The sequence below is a fragment of the Trichoderma reesei genome (genome assembly GCF_000167675.1).
Source record: "Trichoderma reesei QM6a unplaced genomic scaffold TRIREscaffold_4, whole genome shotgun sequence".
Taxonomy (NCBI): domain Eukaryota; kingdom Fungi; phylum Ascomycota; class Sordariomycetes; order Hypocreales; family Hypocreaceae; genus Trichoderma; species Trichoderma reesei.
Window position 1 is genome coordinate 1,591,586 of NW_006711151.1, and position 12,480 is coordinate 1,604,065.

The 12,480-nt window shown below is 47.5% G+C and overlaps 4 protein-coding genes across 4 annotated transcripts; 2 read left to right on the forward strand and 2 right to left on the reverse strand.

Moving 5' to 3' along the window:
- The first annotated feature begins 164 nt into the window (after window positions 1–164).
- TRIREDRAFT_21836 (uncharacterized protein) lies at window positions 165–2,361 on the forward strand. Its single transcript, XM_006963018.1, has 5 exons — window positions 165–320; window positions 409–506; window positions 599–802; window positions 878–1,891; window positions 1,968–2,361. Exons 1-5 carry the CDS (start codon window positions 268–270, stop codon window positions 2,258–2,260), a joined length of 1,662 nt encoding a protein of 553 aa, XP_006963080.1. The 5' UTR covers window positions 165–267; the 3' UTR covers window positions 2,261–2,361.
- A 613-nt stretch (window positions 2,362–2,974) lies between these two features.
- Window positions 2,975–5,456, reverse strand: TRIREDRAFT_76141 (uncharacterized protein; the record flags this gene model as incomplete). The annotated part of the gene is made up of 9 exons (XM_006963439.1): window positions 4,637–5,456; window positions 4,504–4,580; window positions 4,234–4,324; window positions 4,099–4,173; window positions 3,803–4,029; window positions 3,587–3,698; window positions 3,402–3,529; window positions 3,172–3,333; window positions 2,975–3,096 (listed from the first exon to the last, which is right to left on the reverse strand). Exons 1-9 carry the CDS (start codon window positions 5,083–5,085, stop codon window positions 2,975–2,977), a joined length of 1,443 nt encoding a protein of 480 aa, XP_006963501.1. The 5' UTR covers window positions 5,086–5,456.
- A 1,841-nt stretch (window positions 5,457–7,297) lies between these two features.
- On the reverse strand, window positions 7,298–7,605 carry TRIREDRAFT_3007 (uncharacterized protein; the record flags this gene model as incomplete). Its single annotated transcript, XM_006962998.1, has 2 exons — window positions 7,298–7,324; window positions 7,381–7,605. The coding sequence occupies 2 exons, from the start codon at window positions 7,603–7,605 to the stop codon at window positions 7,298–7,300; spliced, it is 252 nt and encodes an 83-aa protein (XP_006963060.1).
- A 719-nt stretch (window positions 7,606–8,324) lies between these two features.
- Window positions 8,325–10,905, forward strand: TRIREDRAFT_105143 (uncharacterized protein; the record flags this gene model as incomplete). Its single annotated transcript, XM_006963234.1, has 6 exons — window positions 8,325–8,481; window positions 8,869–8,871; window positions 10,375–10,389; window positions 10,635–10,672; window positions 10,775–10,781; window positions 10,901–10,905. The coding sequence occupies 6 exons, from the start codon at window positions 8,325–8,327 to the stop codon at window positions 10,903–10,905; spliced, it is 225 nt and encodes a 74-aa protein (XP_006963296.1).
- Between the last annotated feature and the right edge of the window lie 1,575 nt (window positions 10,906–12,480).

Sequence of the window (12,480 nt, forward strand, 5' to 3'; positions counted from 1 at the left end):
ACCCAAGCCCATATTGTACAGTGCAGACGGCTCCCCGCCAGCACCGTCTGCCCCTCCACCATGCTCAAATCCCCACCACAGAAGCAGAGCTCCCCTCATCGCCCCTTATTAGTAGAGCTTGCCATCCCCTATTATCCCGCTTGCTTCAGCTTCTCTCGAGGCAATTTGGCGATAAAAAGCTCTTCATTAGCCTGTTGCTATTGCTTCTCGTTCTCCTCCATCCTCACTCTTATCCTCACCCTAGATCTCGTCTCTCCACCCTCCGCCATGAGCATCCAAACTGTCCAGTTCGAGCCCTTCCAGGACCAGAAGCCCGGAACGTACGTCATCGACTTGCTCTCTTCTCTCTCTCTCTCTTCCACGCGCAATCGAGTGGGAATCGCTGACACGAAGCTGAAAACCACACAGTTCTGGCCTGCGAAAGAAGGTCACCGTCTTCCAGAAGCCGCACTACAGCGAGTCCTTCATCACCAGCATCCTCCTGTCCATCCCCGAGGGCGCTGAGGGTACGAATCACCCCCATCCATACCAACACCACCATCGCCGTCAACATGTTAGAAGCAGCCCCATGCTAATGCTCTGCTCCTCCGCTCTTCAGGCGCTTTCCTCGTCATTGGTGGTGATGGCCGCTTCTGGAACCCCGAGGTCATCCAGCTGATTGCCAAGATCAGCGCCGCGTACGGCGTCAAGAAGCTGCTCATCGGCCAGAACGGCATCCTGTCCACTCCCGCAGCCAGCCATGTCATCCGCCTGCGCAAGGCCACTGGCGGCATCCTGCTCACCGCGAGCCACAACCCCGGCGGTAAGTCCCTCAAGCCGTCAGTTCATCAGGTCAAAAGGATCAAGAGGTGCTGACGACGACATTTGTTTCCAACAGGCCCCCAGAACGACTTCGGCATCAAGTACAACCTGTCCAACGGCGGCCCCGCCCCCGAGTCCGTGACCAACAAGATCTACGAGACGTCCAAGAGCTTGACCTCGTACAAGATCGCCTCGATCCCCGATATCGACATCTCCACCATTGGCACCAACACCTATGGCTCCCTCGAGGTCGAGATCATCGATAGCACCGCCGACTACGTCGCCATGCTCAAGGACATCTTCGACTTCGACACCATCAAGAAGTTCTTCTCCTCCCACCCCGACTTCAAGATCCTGTTTGACGGCCTGCACGGCGTCACGGGCCCCTACGGAAAGGCCATTTTCGAAAAGGAGCTTGGCCTCACGGGTGCCTGCCAGAACTGCGAGCCCAGCCCCGACTTCAACGGCGGACACCCCGACCCCAACCTGACCTACGCCCACTCCCTGGTCGAGGTGGTCGACAAGAACAAGATCCCCTTTGGCGCTGCCTCGGATGGTGACGGCGACCGCAACATGATCTACGGCGCCAACGCCTTCGTCTCTCCCGGAGACTCGCTCGCCATCATCGCCCACCACGCCAAGCTCATCCCCTACTTCCAGAAGAACGGCGTCAACGGCCTGGCCCGATCCATGCCCACCAGCGGCGCCGTCGACCTGGTTGCCAAGGCCCAGGGCCTCGACTGCTACGAGGTCCCCACGGGCTGGAAGTTCTTCTGCGCCCTCTTCGACGCCAAGAAGCTGTCTATCTGCGGTGAGGAGAGTTTCGGCACCGGCAGCGACCACATCCGTGAGAAGGATGGTCTGTGGGCCATCGTCGCCTGGCTGAACATCATCGCCGCCCTGGGTGTCCAGAACCCTGAGGTTACCCCCTCCATCAAGCAGATCCAGAAGGACTTCTGGAAGCAGTACGGCCGCACATTCTTCACCAGATACGACTACGAGAATGTCGACTCTGAGGGTGCCAACAAGGTCGTTGGCGAGCTCGAGGCTCTGGTCAAGGACCCCAAGTTTGTGGGCAGCACCATTGGTGGTAAGCATCTCCTTTTTACGTTGAATGAAACCAACAACAGCAGCAGCATCATCATCTGACATGTCTTTGTGAACAGAGCGCACCGTCACCAAGGCCGGCAACTTCTCCTACACCGACCTGGACGGCTCCGTCTCCTCCAACCAGGGCCTGTACGCCGGCTTCTCCTCCGGCAGCCGCATCGTTGTCCGTCTCTCGGGCACTGGCTCGTCCGGCGCCACCATCCGCCTGTACATTGAGCAGCACACCGACGACCCCTCCAAGTACGATCTTGATGCCCAGGACTTCTTGAAGGACGAGGTCAAGTTTGCGACGGAGCTGCTCAAGTTCAAGGAGCACATTGGCCGTGACGAGCCTGATGTCAAGACCTAAAGCTGCGGCGGTGATGGCGGGAATGATGGAAAGGAAGTTGTTTTTGTTTACGTTTGTGTAATGAAAGCGTAGTGCATGGGAGGCAAGTAACCCGGAAAATCGCACGAGATTATGCCCAGTAAATAGTTTGTTTAAAAGCAATGAATTACAGAATATGATGTTCATAAATGACATTGAGCCTATAAATCGTAGAGAGAACCAACAACATCGAAAAAAAATACGTCATCATCGTCGCCGTCAACTTGCCATAGCCTGGGGAATTTTGACGTATCTGAGGGCAAGCTGAAGTCCATGAAAAAACATCAACATAGTTGAAGATCCACGGAATAAAACACCACGCGAAAGAACATTGAAGGAGAAAGGAAAAAGAGCCACAAGTCAGATCGTAAACAAAAACAAACAGTTTCTGGGTAAAGGCGAGCATCATCAGTAACCCCGCTCATGTATAACTTTGTCGCTGCAGAAAGAAAGAATATCAAAACGCCAAGTCGCCTTGCAGCAGAAAAAGTTATAAGCGTGGCAGGTCGTTAGTTCATATATCGTCGTAAAGATGCGTGTAACAGAGATTGTTGAGAGGGTATAAGCGGAGAAACAAATGGACTGTGTGGCCAGGGTTGCTAGGGCAGAGTCGTCGAGATGGACTGATCAAACCAAAACCGTATAACAAGGTGAAAAAACAGGAGAAAAAAAAATATCAAGTCAAATCGCTCGAAATCAGGCTCGTGGAGTTGTTGGTCGAGATACGATTCTGGGCGTGATTGGTCTTGGGGTGATGGGCCGCGACATGTTTGACTTTGTCGGAATAGGGGTGAAGAGATCTTTGAAGCTTTGAGCGGCTATCACAATGTCATTAGCGGTCTGTTACCTTCAGAGATAGCAAGCACCAGGGGAAAGTAAAAATGGTGTCGTACCTTCCTCGCTGTAAAATTGAATCTCAAAGGAGCCTCCCGAACCCTTGCGCTGCGACTGTTGTCGGTACTGCTGACAGAACACGTACAGCTGGACGTCGGCCAGGCGGATCCTCTTGCGGCTGACGCGCTTGAGCCAGGTGGGCGACGCAGATTGATGGGTCACTTATCAACGATCTGTTAGTCGCCATTCCACGTCGATTGGAATGTCAAGGAGTAGGAGTGAAACTCACCAAAGGCTGTCCAGACAGGGCATTGGCGCAGCTCGCCCTCCCAAACGGCGACGTGGATGCGGCGGCCGCCTGTATACTTGTCTTCGTAAACGATCAAGGAGTGCTTGAAGCCGTCGTCTAAGATACACCTGCTCTATAGTCAGCAACGGGGCCGGCAGTGCTCGCAACAGACAGACGAGACTCACGCTTGAAAGAGCTTCTTTTCACCCTTGAGGGCGTATTCTTTGGTTCCCAGCTGGACCGTCAACGTGTTGCGGGACTTGAGGGCCAGGAACGTGCAGTACATGAGAATGAGCTCTGGAGATGTCGTGTTAGTGGCGAACAATCACAACGTCCATAGCTGCAATGAAGGCATCATCACCAAGGCTGATTGATGCAGCACAGAGATAAGCTGAACATACCTTCCCACGTCTGGAAGCGCAAAGTTGCCCAGAGCTTGGAGCAATTTTCGGATCGACTCCATCTCTTGAAGTGGATGGCCTCGTTTTCACGCTGGATGCACAGCTCGTGGACTCCGCGAAGCGAGAACCATGGTCCGCCCATGTAAAACGTTCGAAGAAGCAGATAGGGCGACCCATCCCGACCATCTGAGTAAGCGATAAGGGAAATCTTGTCATCATCAATGGGCCTGTCGTCTTGAATGAGCAAGCTTGCGAATGGCTCAAGGGAGAAAGGAACGCTTGTATGGGTAACCTACCGTCTAAACAAAACTTTGGAATTGTTGGGGATGCTGAGGTGACCCCATGGTCGATGTGGTCCAAACGACTCCGACCTGTCAAATGTCACGTCGATTAGTTAAGCTCACTATACCAGGGCGGCTGTCAATACTCACGGAAGATGGCTTTTGAAAGGCGAGCGAGAAGGCAATGGCAGGGAGAATATCTGCTCGGACCAGTGGATAGACTGCATCAACACATTGTTAGCTCTACATGGTTGTTCGTCAACCCGGGAGAGTCAGGCTGCTTTACCGGGTCCGTGTCTGCAGGCGGTATGGCGCCGTAGCGAACCAAGGGACCGGCTTGGATAGGGGGCGGAGCTGCTCATTTAGGTAGTCAGTGTCGATGCTTCTTATTCTCGATGTTGTGATCTTGTTCGCACTTACGAATTCCTCTTGCTTCTCGCAAATTCATGATCTGCAGGCGGAAGGCTTCCATCATGTTGAGGTCGAAATTAGGAGATCTGGAGAGGCAAGTCAGCAGCTTGAACTTTGGATCTAAGCCACCAAGGCGTCATACCTGGACAGCAAATCCCGAATGGCAGCAAGATAATGGTTATAAACGACAAACCGCTGCGGCAGCTGCAGACCGCCGGCCTCGTTGGTCATCTCATGGAACATTGTTCGCCATCGGTTGACTTTGGTCAACTTTTGATTCTCATAGTGCGTGGTAATGTCCCGTAGAGATCTAGACATGCAAGGCAGCACGGTGTTGAGAGGGTCCAGAACCAGTGGCACGCGGTCATGGTGAACTTGGGAGAGGTCGGCCAACTCGCGTAAAAGCAAGCTCGAAGTCCTGATTTCGTCGATGAGTGGCCTCAGGTGCCGGCGGTTTGCTTCTGGCAGGGCAATGAACAGGCCCTCGAGCCGCAGCCAGACACTGTCCGACCTGTCCGCCTCCAAACAGCACCCATTCAGCAGATGGGCGTCAACCAGAGAGGCATCTTCAATAGGCGACGAGAGCTCCATGGTGTGATTAAACAGATGATTATGTGACGAGTGGTAATAAAAGCAATACGAAGAAAAAATAGAAAGGGCAAATCTGGAAAAAGAGTCGATGAGACCTATTCAAGCATGACCAGTCGGGATGAATCAATGTTCGGCGGGTCGAGATGAATCAAAAGTGTCGAACCAGTCGGCGGCTCGACCCTATGTCTCTCTACTCCTTCTCTGCGGATATGCTGTTGGTCAAGCCGGTTCACGCACCGGAACCGATGGATTTTGGCTGGCCTTTACCAACAGCTAGCCTCTATACGATATAGGTACGATTGGAGCACAACGATGCTAGACGGTCGAAGGAAAGGGGAAGTAGTATAATGTGCGTGCAGAAGAAACTCTCTGGCCAGCTGTTGCAGCACCAGAGGCAGTCAAAGAGAGCCAGATAGGATCCGAAAGATGGGGTCGGAGCAGATCAAATCGAAACGTCGGAGTAGCAGGGTGGACCGGCAGTTTAAGTCGGGGCGGGGGGGACTGAGAGCAGGGCATGCAACATCAGAAGCCGGAAGCGTGGAGGGGCATCTGTCTCCCACACCGGTGGCAGCCCAACGCATGGGGATGATGGAAAGCAGGGAGAAGGGGAGAGTGATCAAGAGGCAAGGGCATCACCAATGCAGCAGCAGCTTTTGGGCCTCTGCGGCACTGCAACACTGCAACACATGCGGCACCAGCAGATGCCAGCGTGTCCGGCATAAATTGTGCACATGCTGCTCTCCTGCTGCTTTCCTGCTTCGCTCTGCGTCTCTCGAGCCCGAGTCGCCGCCGGCGGTCGAGCAGCATCCATCCATCGGATGACCAGCTGGTGCATCGCCAGAGTTCCACCACGAGGAGGGAGAGCCCGTCACCCCATTTGCGGGTGGCGGATGCGAGCCAGAGGAGGCTCGCAGCAGCGCCAGCAGCTCACAGTCTGCCACGAAAGCAAGCGTGTGTCGACCCGACGGTTTGCGGTGCATTGGGCCGGCACTTGCATGGCGCGATGCAGCAAAGCATGTTCATGTTCGTACAAGCACGCAGCCAAGCAGCCATCTGTTCCACCGAACGGAGGCCAGCGTCTGCACCAATTGGCTCGCTTGGGGTGGAGGCGTGATGCTTGCCAACAGATTAGCTGCCGGCATCTGATTGAGCGGTGATGCTCGCGAGCTTTAGCCCGTTGCGAGGATGTGGCTGGAGCATGGGGTTGGTCGTTGTCGAGGCTCGGTGCTTGTGTGGTTGGACTAGCAGCTCGTCAGCCTCTTCTTGTGGTAAACTGTTAATGCAAGGGATGTGAGACGAGGGAGGGGGAGAGGAAGAGCTGTGGCGAAGGAGCCGCAGAGCCGCCCTTGATGCTGAGGCTGGTGCCAAATGGCGGAGTGGTGGAGAGCAGAAAGGCGAGCTTACTCACGGCCCGGCCCTCCGTCGACCGGTTCTGCCCCCAAGCTTCGTGTGTTGCAGCAGCACTTCTTGCAACCATCGTCGCCATCCCTTCATTTTCTCTGGCTATGCTCACACTTCAGACTTGCAAGCTGACGGAGGTCGCTTCCGGGTTCCGGAGTCGTGAGGCTCCGCAAGCTTGGATTGATCCGAGCCGATTGCACACCGCCACCTCCTCCACCGCCCATCGGGATGCAGCCAGTTTACTGCCAGTCATATCATATGAGGAGCAGCTTAGTCACGATCTTGTGAGGCTGTTGAGAACGTGGTGAAGCGTCCTGAGAGGGAAGTGATGAGTGTGCTGATTGAAAATCTCTTGATTGACGTTAAACTGGAGGCGCGTCTTCAGTTGGTATAGAAATAACCTAATCTCTTCCAGGACAGTGCACGCAAATGTGGCAAATTGATCATGTTGTATTGATATTCTCAATTCATGGCATCGTGGCTTCATTGTTATTACGATGAATGAAGCTCACGCAGTTGTGTGATATCGCATTGTAGCTCTGCCGGCCACTACCCCGTCCACAATTACAAGCATGCGAGACCCTGTTCCGTTGAATTTCCGGCACCTGAAAGCAAATAGTACGCAACCCATTCCGTGCATTCGTACAACACCGTCCTGCCCAAAAGACTGAAGAAGAAATCGACATCACCAGCCAGGGCCACGAGGCGAGCGGCCGGTTGCCGTTCTCCTCAGCCCAAGGCTTAATGAATCATTGCTGAAAGAACCACCATAGTCATGATCCTGGATTTTCCACCACGGCTGGCCCCCAGCTTACGATGAGTCCTCCTCCTGATCGGCCTGTCCAGGCGGGTCAGCACGCGTCTCATCGGAGGCCAGTCGACTCAAGGACTAACGTTGTAAGCCTGCTTCTCATCCTCGTAGCGCTTCTTGTCGGCGGCAGCCTTGGCCTCATAAGGGGCACGCTGCTTGTCGTTGAGGGCCTTCCACCGCTCGCCGAGAAGCTTGCCGACCTGGCCGAATGAGATGCCGGGGTTCTCCTCACGCACGTTCTCACGCTGCTCGTTGGCGAAGAACATGTAGGCGGAGAGACCGCGCTTGGGAGCGTTGGGGTCTTGCATCAAGTCAGCCACGAAAGGGTCCTTTGACGTGGAAAGACAGAAGACGTGAACATACCCTTCTTGGTGCGCTTCTTGCCACCGTCCTTGGCACCACGCTTTCCTGCTGCGGCCTTGGGCATTTTGACTGTGTGATTTTTCTTAGACAGACGGCGTTAGTTGTGCATGGATAAAAAGACGCGGAGAAGCGAATGAAGCCATGTTCAGAACGAGAAGGAGTGTGATGAGTCGGGCGCAGCCACAATCCCGCAAATGGTAGCGACTAAGCTTCACCCCAAAGGCAAAACAGACGACATGGCCAAAGTGGGATGTGGAGAGGTAGAGGCGGAGAGGTTAAGGATAAAAAGGGTAGAGAGGTAGAGGGGTAGCTTCTGGGGGTGCAGCTCATTGAGCTTGCCATGAGGTAGCGGGCGAGGCGATGGAGTGCAATTGAAGGTGGTTGCGCGGCAAAAACGGGACTTGAAGCTCAAAAAGTGCAACAAAGAGGCCATCTTCATACTTTGAAGAGGTTTTTGGTGCCTTCCGACCGACGAGCGTGGTTGCGATGTCGAGGTTCTTGACCTCTCCAAGCGACCGCCCGGGCGAGCGCGTAGCTGCGCTTTTGCTGAGGATGCGCAGGCAAGCGAGGATGTGTGATGGGAAGAGGCAGAGATGCAACGAAGGGTGCAGGGCCGCACTTTGGCAAAAGCACAGCTGCAGAGGCAGAAATGAGGCAATGAACAATGGGAAAAACAGTCAAGACCAGCGAAACGAAGGCAATGCGCGCGGCAGGCGACGTTGTTGCTGGTGACCTGGTGTTTGGCTGTGATGCAGGGCGACGGCGAGGTACTCACCAGATAGGCGCGTTGTGTTGCGACGAAGACGCGGGTGCTGTGGTTTGTATGGGAGGATTTTGTATGGGAGAATTTGTATGGGAGAGGGAGAAGGGGAGCGAGTGTGTATGGGGAGAGGGCCAAGCAGCCTTTTTACTATGGGCGAGTGATTGAGTGCGGGCTGCCGAGGGAACGCGCACACGCGCCAGACTGGCCTAAAGGCCGTGATTCAACTCGTCTAGTTTCTAGTCAGCAGATTGGATAGGATGTATAAAAATGTCACTATCCCTAGATTAGTAGGGATTTGCAGCATAAATGCAGGAAAAAATACCTTACTAAGAATAACCCTAGAACTCCCCCTGCTATTAATATACTATACTAGCAGGGGCTGTGTATATTTTTATAAAAGGCATAGTTACTAAGAAAATTATAATAATTCTGCTAAATTTAAAAGACAGTAAGTATAAAAGAAAACTATTTATACTTATATTAAATTATATATATACTATTTTACTAGTTTATTAAACTTTAGCTAAGTTTATTATAATGCTATAAACTTAATTACAGGCAATATCTTAAGCACTAGTTAGTTAATGCTAAATACTATTATTAACTGCTGTAAGGCTTAGGATAACCTTTATATAGCTATTTTTATATTAGTATTTATTACTATAATAGTTAAGCCTGTTAATAAAGACTTACCTAAGATACTGCCTATTAATAAAGAGGTATTAGATAGTGTTAAAAATACTAACCCTATCTCTTAAAGCACCTTTATTACTTTAAGAGAATACTATAGGCAGCTCTTAGGCTTGCTAAATGCATTATTTATTACCCTCTTTTATATAAAAAAGGCTGTGTTTTTTAACCTTTATTAGTGGCTGTATAATAATACTAGTGTAATAGGGAACTGGCAGTAGTTAATTAAGTAGAAGGTTATAATCTTCTTATAGATTTATGCATATAGTAAGCCTTAAAAGAATATAGTATTATGCTTTTAGATAAGCTAAAGTATAGTATTATAAGTCTTTTATAAATTAAAGGATCCTATATAGCGACTTTATATATAATTTATTTAGCAGCTAGATTTAATATATCTCTTGCCTACTATTAAGCTTAACGCTAAGTTCCTTACCTTTAATAGCATAATTAAGGCTATTAATAAAATACTTATCCTAGCTTATATCCCTTTAGTATATTAGTAAAAATTCTAGTTAAGGAAAAATAATATTTTATAAAATATATTTATAGCTATTATTTTTAATAGCCTATTTAGCTATATTCTTACTAGTGCTAAGGGATTTATTAATAACTTAGCTTTTTTATAGCATATACTAATATAGTTATTTATAATACCTTTTATATAATATTAGCTAGGTAATGCTAGCTTTAGTTTTTAAGTTAGTGTAATAACTCCTTATAGTAATAATATATATTATTATTTATAGGACTAGGGAATAGCAGACTAACGCCCTTAAAATAAAAAGGAACTTTTTAACTTATAGCATTTTTAAAAAAGAATTATTATTAAGTAAGTCTTTAGTAAATATAAGCAGAAGTAGAAGATTATATACTATAGCGCTATAAAGTATAAGTTCTTAAACTAGATTTATATTATATATGCAGTAACTAGTCTATTTAACTTTATTAAGCTTAAAGGGAGAATATTAAAGTAGTACTATAAGGAGGAATAACTTATCTTAATTAATTATAAATAAGATCTTATAAATTTAGCCTAAGAATATGCTAAAACTATTATCCTGCTATTAAATAAGGATGCCTTATATAAGTATATTACTTTATAAGCCTAGAGATATTATTAGCTTTATTTAAAATATAGTAATAATAATACTAAATTCTTTAATAGTAACTTTAATAACTCTAGTAGCAATCTTAGTAATAATAGTAATAATAGGATTAATAGTAATAATAAGGGTTAATAGTAATAATAAGAATAAAGAAAAGCTTAAGGCAGGTATTTAGGGCTAGATTTAATATTATAAAGCAGAATTTTAAGGCAGAGTGAATATAATAAAGCAGGAAATTAATAATCCTTTTACTAGGCATTATATTTTTAAAGCTATTTACGCTTTAATAAAAAGAAATTATAAATTTATAAGAAAATTAATTACTAATTATGCATTTTTTACTTCTTTTAATAGTATTAAATTCTATATTAATAGATTTAGCGGATTTTTATAAATTTAATACACTAAATAGCTTATAAAAGCCATGCCTTATTCCTTTATAAAAAGGAAGTAATTTTTTATTACCTTTTTAAAGTCCTCTGCTTTAATAGCCTGTTAGTTATAAATAATATAATACTTTATTAGCTGCTGCTATAAGTTATATACTGTAAGTATAAAAGTAAGCTTATAAAAGCTATTAGCTATTATAACCTCCTTTATAGCTTTTTTCTTTTTCTTAGCTATAAGGCTATTAGCTTAAACTGCTGCTAATAATGTTATTAATAATAATTATAATAGTTTAAAAAAGGCTGCCTAAAGCGTTAATAAAAGTGGCAGTAATGCTAGTATTAGTAATATTATTATTAGCTAGCTGGCCTTATTATTATTATTACTGCTATTAAGTGTTATAGTAAGGTCACTAGGTTTATTAGTAATAGTAATAGGCTAAGTTAAATCCTCTGCTTTAACTTAAGAATTTATTAAACTAATAATATCTCTTAGGTTAGTGTTTTAGCTGTTTATTATAAAGGCAGTCTTATTATTTATATTTATAATATTCTTACTAGCAGGCAGGTTATTTAAAAATATCTCTAGCTATAACTTAAAGGTAATGCTATTATTAACAGGGAGACCTTTTTTAATAACCTAACGCCTAATAGGATTATGCTATTAAATAACTAGATCCTAATTCTGCTAGCTTATTAATAGCTTCCTAGTCTTAAGGTTATATAAGGTGCTAGATATCTTCTTAGCTATTAAAAAAACTTGCTAGAATTTCTTTAAATACTAATACTTATTTTCTAGTTACTTAATCTTTTAGAGATGCCTTAGAAAGCGCTAAACTATATATAGAAGGAGGCTTTATAAACCTTCTTATAAGTATACTTTTTTTAATAAATTTATTAGGCCTTACTGCTATGCCTTAAAGAGTAGTAAGAGGAAGTAGAGGGTCTGCTTATTTAACTACTTAATAATTATATGCGTAGATATGCTAACTTGCAATAATAAGATAGCTGACGTTTAGCTTATAGTAATATATAAAATAATAGTAATACTATATAAAAGGAGGTATCTCTAAGTATAAAAGGAGGAGAGGCGTTAAATAAAGTTAAAATTAACCTAAAGGCAGTAAAAGTAAGGTATCTAGTTCTAGTCTAGCCTTATTACCAGGGTGTTTATAGTATAAGATATGCTGACCTGTAAATTTAATTAGCAAGATATATCCTTTTTAGCCGGCTTACTAAGAAACTAGACAAGTTGAATCACGGCTAAAAAGCTACCACCCACACACCAGCGCTGGCCTCTGCCCACGCTCGCTCACACTTTTCTGAGGGCTCCCCTACCTACTCCGTACTATGGAGGTACCTGCTCCTGGAGGGGTGACGGGTTCTGGCCCGGGTTGGGGGGGGTATGCACTACCTTCCATACTACTGACGCTGGGGGTACCTGCGCCGTGGCCGCGCCGCCGCTGGTCGCTGAGGTACCGCCCGTACTGGGTACGGAGTGAGCTGGCTGGCTGGCGCTTCTGGTGCTACTGTGCTAGGAGCTGCTGCTGCCATGGGTTCGAGGGCTGCGGATGGAGCACGCAGCACTGCTAGTACGGGTACGGCGACAGGTACTCGCAGGTCCTGGCCGGGTCTGGAGCGCTGCAGCAGGCGCTTTCCCTGTGGCCGGTCCGCCTGGCACTGGGCGCACACTGGGCATCGCACACTGGGCTGCTGGGCTGCTGGGCAGCGCAGAGGTACTCGTACCTGCTGGCGGGATGTGCCCAGAGGGTGAGTACCTGCGGCGGCAGCACGAGGTAACAGAAGGGAGGAAGAGAGAGACGGGCGGTTCAGCTGTCTTGGTCGATGCTCATGTTACGTCTATCCGCAGCC

Excerpts from the sequence above, each read along its gene's own strand:
- TRIREDRAFT_21836 (XM_006963018.1), top strand. The coding sequence starts at position 268 with ATGAGCATCCAAACTGTCCAGTTCGAGCCCTTCCAGGACCAGAAGCCC. Across the intron at positions 321-408 it reads CAGGACCAGAAGCCCGGAAC|TTCTGGCCTGCGAAAGAAGG; the intron begins GTACGTCATCGA and ends AAAACCACACAG. Across the intron at positions 507-598 it reads CATCCCCGAGGGCGCTGAGG|GCGCTTTCCTCGTCATTGGT; the intron begins GTACGAATCACC and ends TCCGCTCTTCAG.